At 41.2% G+C, this 19,679-nt stretch overlaps 1 protein-coding gene across 1 annotated transcript in view; it reads left to right on the top strand.

Annotated features, from left to right (window-relative positions):
* Positions 1-15,458, top strand: part of igdcc4 (immunoglobulin superfamily, DCC subclass, member 4) — a gene marked incomplete at both ends in the record, with an annotated part of 52,625 nt that extends 37,167 nt beyond the window's left edge. The window contains 15 exons of the mRNA XM_080498760.1: positions 930-1,082; positions 2,799-3,209; positions 3,302-3,466; positions 3,894-4,031; positions 5,267-5,449; positions 6,751-6,963; positions 7,358-7,459; positions 7,612-7,798; positions 9,015-9,142; positions 10,667-10,837; positions 10,971-11,105; positions 13,809-13,911; positions 14,040-14,271; positions 14,391-14,519; positions 14,919-15,458. Coding sequence (XP_080354886.1) covers positions 930-1,082; positions 2,799-3,209; positions 3,302-3,466; positions 3,894-4,031; positions 5,267-5,449; positions 6,751-6,963; positions 7,358-7,459; positions 7,612-7,798; positions 9,015-9,142; positions 10,667-10,837; positions 10,971-11,105; positions 13,809-13,911; positions 14,040-14,271; positions 14,391-14,519; positions 14,919-15,458 — 2,990 coding nt within the window. The remainder of the gene's footprint in view (positions 1-929; positions 1,083-2,798; positions 3,210-3,301; positions 3,467-3,893; positions 4,032-5,266; positions 5,450-6,750; positions 6,964-7,357; positions 7,460-7,611; positions 7,799-9,014; positions 9,143-10,666; positions 10,838-10,970; positions 11,106-13,808; positions 13,912-14,039; positions 14,272-14,390; positions 14,520-14,918) is intronic.
* Between the last annotated feature and the right edge of the window lie 4,221 nt (positions 15,459-19,679).

Raw genomic sequence — 19,679 nt, 5'->3', positions numbered from 1 at the left:
TCTCTCTCACTCACTCTCTCTCTCTACCTTCTTTTATGCCTTTTTGCTTTCCTATTTTATTGCATCTGTCACACTTTCATTATCTGTGTCTCTCTCTCTCTGTCTGCCTCTCTTGCACCAAGAACAAACATCTACATGTCGGGATCGGATGCGCGGTACCTGCAGCTATGAAGTTATTTTGCTGATGATAGTCGTCCCCTCCCAAATTCTTTATTGTAAATTGAGTCACGCTTTATCATTTGTCACACTGATTTCTTCACACCTCCACAGCTTTGACACATACACACATGTGCACACCCACGCACAGTTGTGAGAACTCAGCGGGAATGATGTCATGGGATTCCTTCCTGGGGCCTGAAATCCTTGCAATTTTTTGTCTTGTTTGATTTGTCAGCTTTGCGAGTGTGGTGCTGCATCTGAAATCATATTTTCAGTCACTTTACATTCCTCTATAGAGAGAATTCTTTATTTCTTTAAAAGCTCCACTCCTCTATGCCCATAAGGTGAACTTCAAAGAGCGAGCTCTGCTTGTTTAGGAGTCTTGCCTCATCTACTCTTCCAAGTAGTTTTGTGCGATTTGCCAGTAATGATTATCTTCCATGGAGAATTCACACTCCACAAAATGGCGGACAAACTAAATAGGGTTCTATATAGTGACTAGTGAATGATTTCACACACACAGCCCAGGAGTTTGCCAATGCAGATGTCGCCATGAACCCAGATTGAAATGTCACAGAGCCACCTGTTGGTCAGCATGTGTGATTACAGGTCGAATCCCAGGCTGTTGGAAGCACCACCACCCTCCTCTGCACTGTTTCTCAGGCAACTGAAAGTCTCAGAAATGAAGCCCACCCTTTCTTTTCTGTTTTATCTTTCATTCATCTATATGATGTGGGTCTTTTCTTTGTTGTTCTTTGTGTTCTGATCAGACGGAAAGCCCATTTCCACTGATGTGGTCGTCCTTGCAACAAACCTGGTGATTAGGGACACGAGGCGTCACCATGCTGGCATCTATGTCTGCCGGGCCAACAAGCCCAAGACCAGAGAGTTTGTCACTGCTGCTGCTGAGCTGCATGTGCCTGGTAAGCACCGTGCCATGTTCTGTAATGAGGATCACACAGCGTAGCATATGATAGATTAATTACTTCTGAGAGTAGCTTCATTTAGATTTGTCTCCAGTTTCAACATAATTGAACGCAAAATAAATTAACTAAAGTCGTGAAGGTTACTCCAACTCAGCTGCTGTCAGAAATAAGTACTTTTCAGCATGCTCACATGTTGCAGGGTTTATGAAGCGGACTAGAAACTGTAAAATAATTTGTTCATTTCTTGGGCTGTGATTTTTCTCTCCTTTGTTTCCTGCCATGCCTCTACTGTGATTTTTAATTTAGGGAATTTGGCTTTTCCTCAAACCTGCATACAAAAGATGAAACATTCTGTCAACATTCATTGAAAGAGAGGTGAAGCCCTACAATAAAATAGAATATAACAGAACAGAATAGAATAGAACTTTATTTATATAGCACCTTTTGCAGACGTGTGTCACAAGATGCTTGACAGCACTAAAACAGGGGGGGAAATATATATATATAAAAGTGCAGTACTTGGAACAGCAAAGATACTGCGCAGGACCCTCAAGCTCCCAGGCCTCTGGTAGAGGACCCGAGCTTGGAATAGAAAAACAGGTGACCGCCCGAGGAGGGCGAGAGGGGAATTTTTATATACTGTACATATATATATATATATATATCATTAAAATTATAGAATCAAGAATAAACAAAAAAGCGAATAAGAATGTATTTAACTGCTTGATCAAGGTACCACAAGAGTCAACACATCTCAGCTGAAGGGGAAGAGCATTTCACTGCTCTGGAGCTTCAAATGCACAATCATCATGGGTTTTGTGCTTGGTGTGTGGGACTTCAAGCACCTTCTTGTTGGCTAGACCTATGCACTCTATTTGGGGCATATAGGTGAAGGCAGTTGAAAATATAAAATGGTATTTGACCATGTAATGCTTTAAAAGTTAGCAGTAGTATTTTAAAACAAACACAGAATGTGATCAGGGGTCAATGAAGGGAGGAGAGGACAGGGGTAATGTGGGCTCTCCGGGTTGTTCCTGTTAAAAGATGAGCAGCTGCATTTTGGACGGTTTGAAGGCGGTTTAAAGATGACTGATTCAAACAAGTAAAAAGGACGTTACAGCACTCTAAACGAGAAGAGATAAAAGCATGTAAAATCATTTCCAGCTCCACTTTAGCTTTCTGAAAAATATCAATTAATGCATCACGTTTGACAAGCTCTCTAGCAATTATGACCATAGCGAAAAAGCAGCAAAAGGAACACCGGCCCTCCAACAGGCTTCTCCAACCTCTGTTGTACGAGGTGGAGGAGGAGGATGAGAGAGGGTGTGAAAAATGAATAATTCAAACATCACACGCAGTCTCTGAAAATGTTTTTTCCCAAACATACACCTGCCAGTGTGGCAGGGCACTGCTTCAAGTGTGGTTTTAATGATGGGCAGAATGAGCTGGTGGACCCAGTAACTTTTAATGAATACGATTGTGTGCACTTCAAACACTAGTCATGCTTAGCAGGATGACAAAAGTGAAACACCTGTAAAGAAAATTTTAATATGGCATTGAATTGTAAAATAGCAACCGTACTATAAAACTGAAAGGTAGTATATGAAAACATGTTTTCTTTTTTCTATTTGACCATATTTATACACTGAATCTTTTCTTGTCCACCAGTTTCTTTCTCCAACAACTCAGAGCTTTGTTTTAAATTCCTACCAGCTCCTCCAGTAATTCTTCAGCCTCCAGAGACAGTGTCCCTCTCCCGGGGAAACACTGCCAGGTTTCTGTGCAACAGCTCGGGAGAACCTACCCCGGCGCTGCATTGGCTGAAGAACGGCCAGCCTATCAGGTCCTTCAGACGGGTGAAGACCCAGAACCCCGGAGTCCTGCTCATTAACCAGCTGGCTCTGGAGGACGCCGGCTACTACCAGTGCATCGCAGATAACGGGCTTGGCACTGCCTGTGCCACAGCCAAGCTGACGGTCATTGTGAGAGAAGGTTTGCCCAGCCCGCCTCGCCACCTGTCTGCTGCCCCTCACTCCAGCACAACTGCCCTGCTCACCTGGGAGAAACCCGAGTACAACTCCGACCAGATAATTGGCTACTCTGTTCACTGCCAGCGTGCGGCAGGTGTGATTTCTTTCAGACGCTAGTGTGTGAACAATCGCATGTTTTCACAGAGGAATTCTCAATTGTCAATTCTTAATGTTTCGCTTCTCCAGGCTCCGATAATGTGGAATATCAGTTCGCCATGAACAACGACACAACAGAGTATCTGGTCAAAGAGCTTCTCCCTCATACTGCCTACACATTCCACGTAGTGGCTTACTCTCCCATGGGTGCCAGCAGCCCGTCTCTGCCCGTCACAGTAGAGATGTTTGAGGATGGTAAGTATTTATAGTAATAACGTAGGTAACATAGAGCCAGCCTGGGATGCTTTACTGACTCACAGAGCAAACATTATTAGCTCGGCAGCCTTGTAACTCCTTAGGACTTTTAAGAGCTCATGAATCCTCACTATCAAGGATGTCATTTTAAAAGCAGTTTTCGTGTCTCACTGGAGACTTGAGACAGCATTTCTGCCTCCAGCTGCTCTTTAAAACCTGATGGACATTTTATATCCTATATTTATTCAAGACTCACCCCAAGAGTACTGCAGTGTTTATGTAATTCTTCAGGAAAGTTTCCCGGGCTATGATTGAGCCGTAGACACTTATACATTCTATACTGTTACTGTCTAGTGACTGTGCCGATCTATAGGGTAGACCTTGAATCATCAGATAAATCACCAAGTGCTTTCATTCCTTCCTGCAGTGCCGAGCGCACCTCCTCAGCTCTCTATAGCCAGCACGTCTCCCACAGACATCAGGCTGATGTGGCATCCATTGTCCTCTCAGCACAGTCGAGGAGCTGTTACCCGTTATCGCATTGAATACAGCGCTGTGGATCACGGTGGGTAACCCCTGCCGGCAAGGAGAGCCTTTAAGTGACACACTTGAGTTGGATTCAGTTAATATTAATGTCATAGCAAAAGTAATGCATGTGGAACAAATGTCAAACATACTTGACTATACTTGAACAGCCACCACTGTTCAGATGAATTCTTTGGGAAATAGCACTAACATTGTTGTTCATGCCTGTTTTATCACAACATTGCTTTCAATTATTCTTTCCATTGTGCAATATTTTCCACATTAAGAGAGTGCAACGAGCTTCCTGTCCTGTTAACCTTTTACGGGGCTTTCAATGTTAACTGAAAGGATTTTTAAGACATTAAAGTAGTCACTATAAAGATACATCATTCCATTGCAATTTTATAGTACACTCTCTTGAACTGTGGTTGCAAATGTTTCAAAATCACACATTTTGCTCTTCTCCTTCAAAAAGTCTCCAAATAGGATCTAGCCCTCTTTTAGGATATCATTGAGCATACATAATTAAGCACATCTCGCCTATAATACATAAAAGTACACCAAACTTAATAGATATTTTAGATGCATGTTTGAACTTGAATGCTTTTCCTTGCTGCAATTCCCAGTGTACAGCGCTACACAGTTTTGCTTTTATTGAAGGCATCAGTCAGATGCTGCATCTGGGAATAGGGCAGGCTTTGCTAAGGCAAACGAGCCAACACACTTTGTTGTTTGTGTCATAAAAAGAACAAGTCTCAATAATTAGGTCCATTGGACCATCATTGAACTAGAATCAACTTTCCATCCATCCAGCCATCATGATGTCTTATCCTGTTCATGGTTGCGCGGTGCTGGACAAAAAAAAGCACACACACACAAAGAGACAGAAAATCACAGACACATTCAAACATTTGTTTCACTATATTTTCTAAGGCAGAGGCTCTAAAACTGGTGTGAAAGGGTTAAGTCAGTCATACAATAAAAAAGGGTACTTACAGAGCACAATAACTTATTCCGATTACTTATGTCTCCGTAATGCACCAAGATATTAGGTTCATTCTCAACGGGGCCTCAGTTTGTTCCTGAGAGGCAGAAACATCTCTATGAGTTACTGCACAAACAGCACATTTGCAATCCAAATTGTGTGCTGAGTCATCATTTTCTAGGAAACATATAGCTTTGCATTTTCCCTCCAACAGCACTCAGCGTCGGCAAGATTAGACGCTCGATTAGTAGATATGTGCAGACGTGTGTGCTGTGTGTGTGTTCCTGCAGTGGACACTGTGTTCTCAGTGGAGGTCGGGGGGAACGAGACCCAGTTCACTCTGAAAGAGCTGCAGCCCAACCAGGCCTACAGACTGAGGATAGCAGCGGGGACGGTGGTTGGCTTTGGGGTTCCCTCTGAATGGGCCCGGCACCACACGCTAGCCCACTACGACCACAGCGAGCACACCATGGGTAAGAAAGACTCCTCACTGTGGTCACTTTCCGTTTGTTTCAGACTCGTCTGTTTGTTTGTTTTTTGATGCACTGTTCCACTCAGATGTGTTGTTATTCTTTGCAAGTGACACGTTAATCATATAGCAGGAGTAGAACTAAGAGGCAAAAAGTTATAATTTTAAGGTACTCTGTGTCCTGTTGTTTTTACACCGTTCAAAAAAACAACAATATAAAAAAACAGCAGTCTTGATAACATTTTAACAACATTTGTTCATTATGCCACACAAAATTAACCAAATAACAAGGATTTGTATTGGCTTGTTGTAGCATAAGTTTTCTCCATCCTCCATAAAACACAAAAAACGTCTGGCACTTTTGGTAAATATGAACTAAAAAGCAAGCTATCAGCATTGTGAGAGCTGGAATGATCATGGAATCAATTTTATTGTGGTCACCACCGCCAGGCTTTTAACGCAGAACTAGAAGAACTCATAGCGTCACATCTGTCCGTGCTGCACTGATTTCATCACTTGCTTTTAACGGTCAAGTCCTTACTTATTTACAATTTATTAGTAACTTCTAACTCGTTAAGAGCCTGTTTACTACCTAATATCCTGCAGTAGTTTAATTTGATGCAACTCAGTGGTTTTTAATATATCTGGCATTCCAGTGCATGTTTTTTTATTGCTTTATTTAGCAGTTCTTTGTTAATTGTGAAGCATTTTGTCGCCAATATTTTTTGAAACATCAATACAATACACTTATTTCTTAGTATTATCCCTGTTTTACTGACTATCTTCATTGTTGTCTGCTGTGGGTATAATGCAGAATGTTTGGCTCCACAGCTGCTCTGCACTGACAGTGACCTGCAGCTCACATTTACATGATGAGCGTTGGTAGTTTCCTTCCAGTTTGTTTCCCAATAAAGTGTTATGTCTTCATTTTAAAGGTACACCACTGTAATTGTGATATCCTTGCTGACATTGCACCACATCTGTTTGTACATTGTTCTAAAAATACATCTAACTTTAGGGTATGTGTGAACATCGAACGTTAGTACAATACAATACAATACTGGTCATGCAAAAGCCTACAGTATGTCAATGTAAAATGTAACCCAAGCCTAATTTGTCCATCTGAAATTCAGTGCCGCCGCTCCCCGAATGTGTGGGAGATATTCTAATTTAAATGCTCGTACTTAAAAATGAAGGAAGGAAATAAAACTATAAACTTATTTTGTGGCTTTCAACATATTCAGTGGAACCCAATTGGGTTTCAAAGAATAATGTGGATCTCTTCCACTTCACAATCTTTTTCAGTGATCTTTGCTCCCACTGAGCTCAAAGTTAGAGCCAGAGAGAACACGCTCAATGTGACATGGCAGCCTTCACCCAATCACACACTGGTCTCTGGGTACAAGCTGTCCTGTCGAGAGGTGGAGGCTGATGATTCAGCCAACAGACAAAGAACAGCACAGACCCACACCATCCGGCTCCGTAAGAAGGCCAGATATCACCTGCTCACAGGCCTTGGTAAGTTGTTGATTAAAAACCCTTCAAATGTAACTTTCAAATCCGTTTAATGTCACACTAATCTAAAATAAGCAATGTTTTATATAAAAGACACATCCTGATAACCTCATAACCTTTTTGATATTGTTTCAATCAAAGCCAATCAAAATCTTCTTTGTCTCTCTCCTCTGCACATTGTGTTCATCTATAACAGAAATAGACACCTCTTAGGTAAATTAGAATATTTCAGCTTTGTTTTTAAGCGGTCTCTCAGGTTGAGGCCTTGGGTAATAGGCATTAGTATGTTTTTCTTCCGTTTTCCATTTTCAGGATATGAGCGTACCCTATGAAGAAAACATTCACCTCAGCAGGACTCTATATTTTGTAATCTTCTGTCTCTTTGTGTTTGTATCAGCCCATGACCGGCAGTATGAAGTGAGGGTTTGGGCATTTAACAAGCAGATAGAGGGAGCAGCTGCAGTCTGGAAAGGAAGAACAGACAGATCCACAGAAAAACGTAAGACTTGTCTTTACATGGTCATATTTGATATATGAATCATATATATCGATGTAATAAAGGTTGTCACTTTTATTTGGTGATAAATATGAAGAAGTGACTAACATATTTCAGTGTTCCACCTTGAAGTAATGTGTAATTGTCTGTTAAAGCATCGCCACCGCCTTTGCGTCCGATCCCGCTGCCCCCGAGCAGCATTCAGGCTAAGGCCAACAGCTCCACCTCCATCTGGCTGCGCTGGGAGAAGCCACGGTTCAGCAACGTGCGCATAATCAACTACACAGTACGCTGCAGCCCAGCAGGAACTACCAACGCATCCTTAGTCACCTATTACACCAGGTCAGAGCACCAGGCTAAATATGAGTAATATAATCATGTCTGGAATATGAGTGGAAGGAGCTCAGGACAGAATTAATTCATTCATTAATTATATTAATATATACATCGATATTTGGATTTATTAGCCAGTGTGAGAATTTAAGACTTAATAATTGTACTTCTGTCTGTGATGCAACTGCTCCTCCGACTTTAACTAGGATCATAAAAGAATAGAAGTTGGATGACTGAATTCATAATTCAATATAATTTAATAATGTAAAATGTCATGCAGCTTTTCATAAAGAAAAGCCTGTGTTTTCTATTCCTCTTATTACCTTCGCCAATGAAAGTTGGGGCAGAAGCTTGTTTTTGTCTGGTTTTTTTATTACCTTCACCAAAAGTTGGGGGTGAAGGTTACATTTTTGTCTGCGCGTATTTATTTGTTGGTATATGTACATATGTTACCAACGTCTCACAAAAACTACTAACTCAAATTGATCATCATCCAAGGACCAGTCATTTAGATTTTGTGACATTGACGGCTAACCATTTCCAAATAAATTGCATAGAACTGTAGATACAATTCCCCATGCAAAGCGGATGAGAGAGGCATTATTTAATTTATTTATTTATTTCAAAGTTTTGAATACCTTTAATATACCTTTTATTGTGGCTTTCCTACTGAATAACCTCTAAAAATGTTTTTAGTTATGTGTGTAAACAGAAGTATTTGGAAAAACTCAATAAATATAAATGTGTATATAACATATTCTGCAAGTGATATAGCAAGTATGTGACCAAGATGAAGATGTTGAGATTTTCATTGAGAATGACCAGAATGAACAGGATTACAAAGTCAAGCTTGTGTTTAGAGAGAAATTAAAGAGATCAAGTTGAGCTGGTATGGACATGTGCTGAGGAGAGGTATCAGAAATGGATGTTGGGGATGGACGGTGCAGGAGAAGATGAGGAAGACCTCAGAGAAGGTTCATGGACGTTCCGATAGCCGGTGTGCAAGTAGAGAAGGCTCTGTGGGGGGTGACTACTGAACTGAGCAGCAAAAAGATGAAGAAGATTGGTTTTACCATTAAAGTGAATTGTCAATATGAGGCATTTAAAAAGCATTAAATACCACCATGCAATAATGTTATTGCATTGATGTTCACATCTGTCGTTTTAGGAAATAAAACATGCATCAATGAGTTAGGACTCTAACGGGTTTGTTTGTGTGTTGCAGTTCTGCACAGGAGGTTTTACTGGGATCATTGAGGCCGTTCACACGCTTTGAGCTAGCAGTGCAATCCAACGGGGTGGATGTGGTGGGACCCTTCAGTGGCACTGTGGAGGAGTCCACTCTGCCTGACCGTGAGTCTTCAACACCCCTGATGGTTTCCCTTCTTACCTCATGTGTTTCACCTCACAATAACAGAAATTCTGCAGAGTATGTGTCGAAGGTGGAAGCCTTTTAGCTCAAGCATTAACTCCCAACGTGCACTTTCAGTCTCTCCGTCATTCTGTTAAAGCTGATGATCCAGAACGCACCTCGATCACACAAAGACAGACAGTCTCACACCCTTTGCATTTCCCTTGAGCTTCAATCTTGTGTTCAAAAGCACATTTACCATTAGACAGTTACCAGGTGTAGATGTGCAGTAACCCATAAAGATCAATAAAGAATATAGGATATCAGTGGAGACTTGTGAGTAAGAATCAAAAAACCGAACCTTGTTAGTGTCTCAACCTCTTCTTGGTTATCATTGCAGGCCTTTTATGTCAAAAAAAAAACAAAAACATTTAATTTTACTGGCATTTTATCATTGTTCATCAAGTTTTATGTTTCTGTCTTATAAAAAAAAGAAGAAAAAACCACTGCCAACATGCAACATGAAGCACTTGTAATCGTGTGAGATGAGGACATGTAATGCATCAGTGCAGGCATTTTGTCCGGCTGCCGCTATGCCTGAAAATCTGTGACAGGCCGACGTCATCTCATACAAATTTATCTAAATCGAGTGGTCACAACCACCTGCAGTCTGAGGACTCTCTTAAAAGTGCAATACTCAGTATTGGACCTTTTTACACTCCACACTTATCTTTTTTATTATTATAACTATATATATATATATAAAAGTCTACTTGAGCAATCGATCTTGAAATCAGTCACCTGCTTACCTCATGATCTCTACCAGTATTACACTGGCCTTGCCCAACTCATTCACATTGTGAGATGGTTAACGTTATTATCCTCAATTAACAGACTGATTGTGTTTCCATTTATTTATTTTTAATTTCCTCCTTATGCGAGTGAGATGAATCGTTTAATCTAGTCTTCCTGAAATTTCCAGATGCTGCAGCATGTGCACATGAAGGTTAGGGTTACACACCAGTTTGTGTGTATGTGTGTGTGTGTGTGTGTGTGTGTGCGCGTGCGTGCGTGCGTGCCTCTGAATGTGCGCTCAATCATCATGTGCAGCTCTCGGTGTTGGCTGGACAGTGGCCAGTGAACGTGGGAATTTGCTGTTGGCAACAATGGCGGCAATAAAACACTCAGGCGTAGGTAGCAGTTTTCCTGTTGGCCAGCAAATCTATCCTGTCACTCACGTGAGGGCGGTGGGTGTTGAGTGGGCTGCTTTTGATGGTATTATTACTACCAGTCACCTCTATCACATTCCACGCTGCACCGCACTACTATGTATCATCACCTGAGCCCCGGCCCATTCCCCCATTGCTCGCCCCCTCGCCCCTGTTACCCAGGTGGCACGGACATGAGGACACAGATGGTTGTCACACAACATGTCGAATCCCCCGCCACGACAATATACATTCCCCAGCTGCGAGGCCTCGTTTCAGGGCTCTAATTACTGACCCTGTCCTCATTTCCCCTTCCAGGGCCCTCCACACCTCCAGAGGAGCTGCAGCTGAGTGCCCTGGACTCCTCGTCTGTGCTGGTGAGCTGGCGCCCTCCACTGGAGCCTAACGGGATCATCACCAGTTACAGGATTTTATACAGCGGCAACCTCAGTGAGCCCGAGGACTCGTGGAAAAACCTCTCTCAGGATGGTGAGTGATTCATGAGATGTCCAAACGTGAAAGAGGAATAGATGTTTCACATCTTTTGTCAAGATATGAATAAAATACTTTGGAGAGTAGACATGGTTTCACAAGTGTTTTTCTTCCTTGCTGTTTTTGACAGGGAGCATCACCAGTGTGGAGGTCCAGGGTTTGTCCAGTGACACTCACTACTTTTTTAAACTCGGGGCAGCAAACGAGATGGGACCGGGGCCGTATTCAGCCATAAAAGATGTCCACACGTTCCTCCAGAAATATGGTATGTTCTAAATACAGATGATTTAAGTGATGGTTTTGCTACTGACTGTACGCCTTTAGCTGCCTTATAAGTTTAGTACCTGCTTTACTGTGCAATATGGATTTGATAAACTTGTTTACTAAAGTACCGGTGCCTTCAGGAGATATATAAGTGAAGTGGACCAAGAATTGAGTTGTTCTAGTAGGATTTGTTTGCAAGGAAAAAGCTGTGTGGTTGACAGCTTTAGAATTGTACCTCTTTTGGAACCAGCAAACAGTTGTTCTGATGCTGCACTGGTGTAACATTAAGCATCACATTGTTTCCTGCTGCATTTCTACTAGTTGTTAGCAGCTGCAGCTTGTAGCAGTGGCATTTCTGACACCATCAGACATTTATGTCTGGCTGTTTGTGGTTTTTAAATAATGACACCATCCATTACTGTAAACCACAGGTTTTAAGGAATGATCAACGGTTTCATTGCAGTGGCCTCTATTTTGTCTCAAGACAGTGTAAAGATTGTTGATCGAATTGGAAAGTGTGAGTACAAATCACGCCTGCAGGCTTCATACTGAAAAGTGTAAAGATCTGAAATGATTTGTTAAAAAGTAATGAGACTTCCAATGGGACTGAGACATCTCCGAAGCTGATTTCCATGAAAGTAGAACTTCACTCAGAGAAGAAATCCTAATTCTCTTTGTCTATTTATCAATCAGAAAGCCATTGCCGACTAATCCAAACACAGAGTGACAAACAAATTTAGAGTCACCGATTCACTTTTTGTTTTTGAATAGTGGAAGGACACCGATGTACTCAGAAATTGAACAAATATGGAAACTCGATTTGACTCGATTCAAATGCATACAATTCTTGCCATGAGGCAAAAGTGTTAACCACTTCACCAAGTGCAGGCCAAAACAACTGGGAAAAAATCTATATCAAAATTATCAATCAATGCTTATCATCTTCATCTGTGTCCGTTTCCAGCTTCTACTACAAAATAATTTTTACTTGCATCCATAGTCAAAACTCTCCTAATGAGCACGTGTGTGAAATCCCAACCAGCAGGGATGACGTCGCTCTGCAGGCCATTATTATTTCACATTCTACTATACTGCATAACTGAAGATAATAACAAAGTACACATTTCAAAGGGGAGGTCTCAACAGCAACCCCCAGGAGAGATATTTGAATGACTGCACTGTATCCATTACCCAATGTGCTATACAAAGCACTTTCTTTACTCTCATGTCACTTTGTGCTTAAGTTTACAAGCTCATTAAACACTTTTTAACCGATCAGTCAGCATTTCAGCTTTGCCTATAATTTTGTCTTTAAACACAGAGCCATTAGTTTCCTGCTGTTCAGCTTTTGACATTTTATTTGCCACTCACGTGTGCTGAAGAGAAATTTCAAATGCACGCTATCCATTATTTTACAGTACTCGCACATAAAGTCGCTCATCCACTGCAAAAACATAAGCTAGCTTAAGACAATATAGTATGTACGTATATATGTGTGTATATATGTTTGTATATATATGTATGTATGTTCATATAGAGTACAAAGGTACAAATGACTGTTTGATGTGACTCAGGGGTGGGACTAAATAAGCTCTGCTTCTTCCTACTCCTTTTTGGATATGTTGGGCCATTATTTATTAGTTATGTTACTATTTTGTTTTATTTTCCCTTGTTGTTACATATGTACCAACATGAGATGAGATGAGATGAGATGAGACACAATAAGATAAGATAAAATAAGATAAGATAAGATAAGATAAGATACAAATTTCCAAATATTTTTACAGGGAAAGTGTGACGATGTTGGACTTTCATAGGTAAACAGGTTTATTGCAACAGGTACGAAGAAGTACCACAATTCAGTTTATTTTTTTCTTGTGGACTGTAAGTGTAGCGTAGAGAAGGAATTGAGCAACCTGTGAATGGCACTGAGGTGGCTGGTAGCTGAGTAATGGCTCATACCATCTGTTTGCTCTACTGTCAGAATCCAGACTGCCAAGTATGCTCAGCATAAATTAATATATATGAAGGTCTGCTCTCAGGAGGTTAATGTTTTATTTTGTATCTTTGGAAACTTGCATTGAATTATATATATATATATATAAAACAACACAACACAACTACTGTATTCACTATTTCCTATTGCTGTTTACAGAAATGTCAAGTAAATAATAATAGTAATTTTCAGTCCATCCTAGTTGATTATCTATGTTTGTGTTGAGGAAATGATTCTGTCTCTGACTTAAAGCTATGATACAATTGGACCCACAATGTTTGGTTTTGTTACAGAAATGGTTAAGTTGAGATTTTCATGCAGACAAACATAATATCATTAGTCAGTATGATATTATCAGTATTAAAATGCACTGTGCATTACTAAATGTAAACATTTGTTCTTACATTAAAGAACATATATATTTAATGTTATTATATTTACTTAAGTAAAGACATTGAATCAAGACTTTTTGTACTTGGATCTAAGTCATGGCTGTCTGCCCATCCTGCCTGTCTAATACAAAGAAGGCTCACGGCCAGACTGAGTATATCCCAGCTAACAGTTGATGAAATGCTGGTGATATATCAAATATCAAAATCAGTAAGGCATGTTTGGAATTGGCAACAGTGTCAACCCTGGATAGTCTCTGCATCAGCTGCTGTGTTTATTTGTTCTCACTATTTTCTATCTTGTCCTGTGTTCCACCAGAGCTGGACATCCATGCAGTGACAGGTATCATAGTCGGCGTGTGTCTGGGCCTGATATGCATCCTCCTCTGCATGTGTTTCAGCTTTCGTAACAGCAAATCCAGGTAATGCCACACTCCCATCAGCACATTTGTCTACCTGACGTCATGAAGCTTCTTGTCTATAAACAAAAGGAAAACAACTGTATTCATCTGTCTACACAATGAGTTTTTGTCATTACTGCTTCAAATAGGGAGATATCGGGAGGCCTGGACTCTGCAGTTGTGACTGCTCAGTATAGAAGAGGAGGCTGCCCCATTCCCTCAGACATGCCAGAGTGCAGCGATAGCCATGAGCTAGAAACACTGATGCCCCCAGGCAGCCAAGAGCCTTGTCAGCTGCCAGCAGACGTCCCAGAGGAACAGAGTCTGATGGCAAGTGCTAATCCAGGAGAAGGGGAAGATGCCCCGACACCTGAACCCAAGGTCAAAATCTGCAAGGAGGGAAACGTATTTCCAGATGGGCCTTAGATATTTTTTTCACACGTTGATAGACTGATTACTGTTCCTGTAATGATGCGTCTCTTGTCTTGTTCATTTTGCAGGCTGCTTGGAATGGCTCTGTAAGTCATGACTGGGCCAACAGAATCACTAGATACAGAGACACCATAACAGAAGACTCCCCAACTCTCATTAATGGAGCCCTCAACATGTTAATTACTGATAAGAGCATGGTAAATGAAGGAACCAAATACAGTGTCCTACATTATCTGTTTAGTGAATAATCAGTCTCTGCCAAAGGGCAGTGTCAAATTACATTTCTAATTGACAGTTTGCTAAAATGCTAGAGCTAAAGTTGAATATCAAAGTTAAATGTCAGCTCAAGTGAAAGACACAAAAATGCGGCTTTGAGGGACTAAGCTATAGTTAGCCCCAGTGCTCATTTATTTCTTGAATAAACTAATATATAACAGCTAATCATGTGCTCACTGGATTACTAAATCCTGCTGCAGACTCTGAAATAGTGAGACAGATATGCTAAAAAGTGGTAAAATACCAACACTAATCATTTCGTCACACGTGTTGTTGGAACTTTCAAGCTATCTTGTAACCCTGACATTGTTCTGTTGCAGGGCTCAGAAGATCGTCTGTGTGCATCGCTGTGCAGTAACCAGGTGGAGGCAGAAGTCATTGTTCATTCTGAACTGTCAGACCCTGAGAGGGAGCAAGATGAAGAGGAGGAGGAGGAGTGCAGTGACAGGGAGGGTAACACCACCAGAGGACCTTCATTATCTGAGGACAGATATTCCCCTCTGAGCGAGCCAAGCCTGCCAAGAGAGGAGGAACCTCTACAAAAACTATCCCTGGCTCAAAGCCCCTCGAGTCTCCCCTCGATAAAGTTGGTGGCTAATTACAACGGGGAGACAGAAGGCCTGGGACACCAGCCGACTGCAGACACGGAGGCGCAGCAGAGGATTGGGCTGACCAATGGCTTCCACTCTCCGAAGACTGTGAGGTCTGTGCTGAGGCCAGAGCCTTTGGAAAACGGGGACTCCAGACACTGCCCTTCTGCATCTGCGAAGGCCATCTCTGCTGGGCTGTCCCCTGCCCCCTTTGTCAGCTCCGGCTTTGTCCACGCTACCTCAGCAGCACACAGTTACCTGTGTCCATAACCTCCGCATGTCGGGACTCACTCTCCCATTGAGACATCGGACTGCTTTCCTTTTCATGTGCCCATGAAGAATCCCCAAGGATTATTTTATGCACCTCATTATTGGATTTCTTTTTCTTCTCTGCAAAGTTTTATACTTTGAACACATTGCTTAATAATGTGTATGTGTATATATACAATATACATATACAGTATATGTTTAGTGGTAGAGTACTGTATATGGGTCGGCAATTTTCAAGCATTGCAAACCATATTTTCCTTTGGATGTCTTTCCTGTCCGGAAAAAAAAAAAAAAAAAGATTTAACTTATCCAAGCAGATGGAAGTGTACTGGAGTAGGCTATTCCCACTGTATCGCACACGGCGCCATTCCCCGAGTGAGCGCTTGGACAGTTATCATCGATGATGGGCGGATCAACAGCAGGGGGGCGGGGGGGGGGGGGCGGGGGTCTCCCTGGGCTCCGTTGTGCTTATGCTACTCCATCGTGACACCTGAGGAATAAGCCTTAAATAGTATCTGCACACTCGGAGAGTGCAGAACACCTGTGTCTCTCTCCAGCCTCCTGCTGTCTCAGGGTCACACACACACACGCACGCACGCACGCACGCACGCACGCACGCACGCACGCACACACACACACACACACACACACACACACACACACACACACACACACATATCCTGACTGGAGTGTGGGGATCTCAGGTGCCTAATTATTCTAGGTGCATTTATAACCTGTGTATATTTCTAAAGATTGTTATATTCACTACAAGTACAAAACATGTCAACATGAAGGATTAAATACAGTCAAAATGTAAAAAAAAGTACACAGATTTGGTACATGAAGTGAAGTATTCTTTTCCAAATTGCCATATACCCAGTTGGTGTGATTTTTGTGAACCAGGGACACTCAGCTGAAGTGTACACGGTCGTATGTTTTGTTTAAACGATGGTGGATATCTCATTTGGAAATCAGACAGTTTCCATGATAATTTTGCTTTCATTACGTTGGTGGTGAAACAAACGGAGATTTTGCAGGAATCCATCTTGCAGATCCCTCTTCTGTTCAGCACCCAGTTAGGGATGCACCAATGGTCATACTGAGGCCAAGATAATGTGCAATGCAGTGAATTAATTCCCTTCTATGAAACGTTTGCCGGGCTTTTAATTTGAGATTCGACTTGATTTTCCAAGCCTTTCTGATTCCACCTTTATGAGAGAAATAAAATGCCAGTAACTCTACTCCCAGGACCATGTTAGAAATCCACTAAATCTGACTCAAAACTTCACCCAGATTGATCTCAAACAATGATGTATACTATACAGAAAGAAATTGTTCTGCAGAAGTGAGTCAGTAATTGGTTTAAGCCTTTGAAGAAGACAAAATGGTGCATCCCTACTCCTTATCAACAACACTACCTCATTTCTTTTCAGGACGGTTTCCAGTGTAGTTTAATTAGTTTTATGTAACTAGCGTGTTTTTAAGATCTCTTTCTTAACTGGTCAGATTTTACAGCCTTTTAGTAGTGATAGAGATAGTGATAATCATCCCGACACTGACTGTATGTTCTTGCATCATATCAAACAGGAAGTTATGTATTTTGTAGTGCATTGCAGCTTCCTTTGATACCAATCGATTTTGTCCTCAGTATAGTGTTACTCTCTCCCCACCACATACTCAAAACATCGCCACCAAGCAGTTTTGATGTGAAGCACCTACATTTATTGTCTGAAAAATCCGGCCAAAGTAGCATGGGAAGTAACTGCATCTGTAGTTTGGTACTTTGCTTTTCAACAGACACACACTGTAGCATACTGCATAGTGTAAGAGAAAGAAAAGGAGGATTTTTTGTTCTCCTGACAGTTTTGAGCTTTGGAGGGGTCAGAGAGCTGGGAAGTATAAAGTTAGCTCCCATCGCCTGTTAATTCAGGATAAACCGGTTGTTTAATTTCTCGTTGTTAGTTATCTTAGACATCTATTAACATCTGACCAGCTCCAACAAACATTCTCCAGCATGCAGAATTACCCCTTAAAGAAGTCTCTTGGCATTCAGAAAACAAAACACTTGATAACACAATGAAGTATTGCACAGGTTGTCTTCCTCTTTGTGGTGAATTCCAACCCACCATCTTCTTAATTAATTTCATTCATTTTATTTTATTGTGTTCATATCACAGGGCAGAACATGGTTACATCACTTATATAAGCACAGATAAAATGATGCCTGTGAGGCTATTATTTACATACTTATATTCTGGACATGTACCCACATGCAGCTGTTTTTCTTTAGCTGTCAAACTTCATACACCAGGCTAATGAAGTCTACTGTAACTACAATTTATTTCAAAGTGCATCATTAGGAAATCACACTACTCTTGTAGATGCTTATGAACTGTCATGTTGAAATTCCTCTCTTTTCCAATGAGACGTTTTGAGTCTAAACAATATAGAGAAGTATTTTTTTCCAGTTGGTTAATGGAGAGTTCCCACAGCTTGTTCTTGTAGTATCATTTGCACAGAACTTTTTTTTTTCTTCTATTGGCCGGTTGGAAATTTGAATTTGGAGACGTTCATGCAGAAAAGCAGAACCATATGAGTACTTGAGTTTCTAGTGAAGTATGAAATGTCCTGACTGGAAACTAACTTTGTTCTTGCACTGCCAGAACACAAAACAAACACATTTTTCTGTTTATGCAGTGTGTATCTACCTGAAGGATGCTGACAAGAAACTCCATGTCAAGTAGTTTTTTTTTTTTTTTTAATGGAATACACACAAACAATCACAGACAATACTTTAAAGTACCATCCAAGAATTGAATCCGACCAAGCATGCATCCTTCATATTAAACTGCCAGTGTCGCCACACCTCCAGTCTTGTTAAATACACCAGGTGGACAAGGACATGCACTTGGTGGCAGGACAGCAGTTTAACCTGCAGCGAGTTTGTAAGGTCGTTTTCATACTCGTAGGTGCTTCACATTAAAGAAAATACTTGAATTAGGCTGATAACAAAATTTCAGTCAAAGTATAAAAAAAAGTGGGCGAGCATGGCTTAGAATGATGATGGTGTAAACTGATGCTCCGAGTTGAGATCACCTAATGATAATCAAGCTGAGCATTCGTCTGGCCCTGTAGTTTGTTTTATTTCATCTTCTCTCAGGTGGTTTTTCTTCCAGTCATCCAGCAGTGAAAGAGAAGTGGACAAATCCCTTCTCTCCTGCCCATGTTTGTAACTGTCTATACAAATGTAAAACCAATCTCACCAGCTCAACTCAAATACATCAGCAGGAGAAATGTAGAAGGTTCCTCGTGGCGTGTGTGCGCAATGGTGTTTACTCTAAAGCTTACACTGTCCCAAATATTCTGAACACAATGCATGTTTGTTTGTTTATTTCTTTGGTCTGACATCAAGAACAAACTGACATGTGTTCTGTTTTTTACTGCAGCAGCTGATATTTGATGGACAGAAATGAACTTGTTCTGCTCAAACCCGGGTCAAATGTTATGTAGTAGTTCAGTCGGGAACAATTTTCCGTGTTTCAAAAATATATTATGTACCTTCAAGAAGTAACTCACAAAGGCCTGATACAAAATAACAACAGGCATTGTGCGAAAACCACGCTCAGGTGGTTCAGAAAAAGCTCCACAGAAAGCGCACGTGGAAAAGAAGTACTGCTGCATTACTCATTTCATCAATCTGAAATGGCAAGCACGGTTTATTGGCTGCCGAGCTGCAGTGACTGAAGTCACAGCAGGCTTCCGTCGCTGTTAAAGTGAACTACCTGCTGTGATGTCATCTATCCCGGCGACAAGTTGAATGTATGGAGAGCGATGCAGTTGCAGCCCTCTGCCCTGTGATTTGATTCTATATTTGAACTTTATATAAGCTAAAGCAAAGATCCAAAACAATGAGTGTATATTTTTTGACCCAGGTTATTTACCGATTCTGTTATTGATAATGTTTATTGTCATTCTCGAGAAAAAGAAAAAAAAAATTATAAATGTGTGTGTCCTCAATTTTGTAGAGAAGCATTTTCAAAAACATTCCATTTTGATATCACTAACATACCTCTTTCAGTCCAGGTCAGCCATGATTATCTGTTCTACCTTTGGGAGGAGAAGTGCTTAAATGCCCTGACTGTGTTCCTGCTGCTTCACTCAGACCTGAGTTCAGTTCCGACAGCTACCACACACTGAAACCCACGCTGCAGTGTTTTTAGA

Source organism: Blennius ocellaris (assembly GCF_963422515.1).
Source record: "Blennius ocellaris genome assembly, chromosome: 1".
Classification (NCBI taxonomy): Eukaryota; Metazoa; Chordata; class Actinopteri; order Blenniiformes; family Blenniidae; genus Blennius; species Blennius ocellaris.
This window is presented reverse-complemented; position numbering and strand designations above follow the sequence as displayed.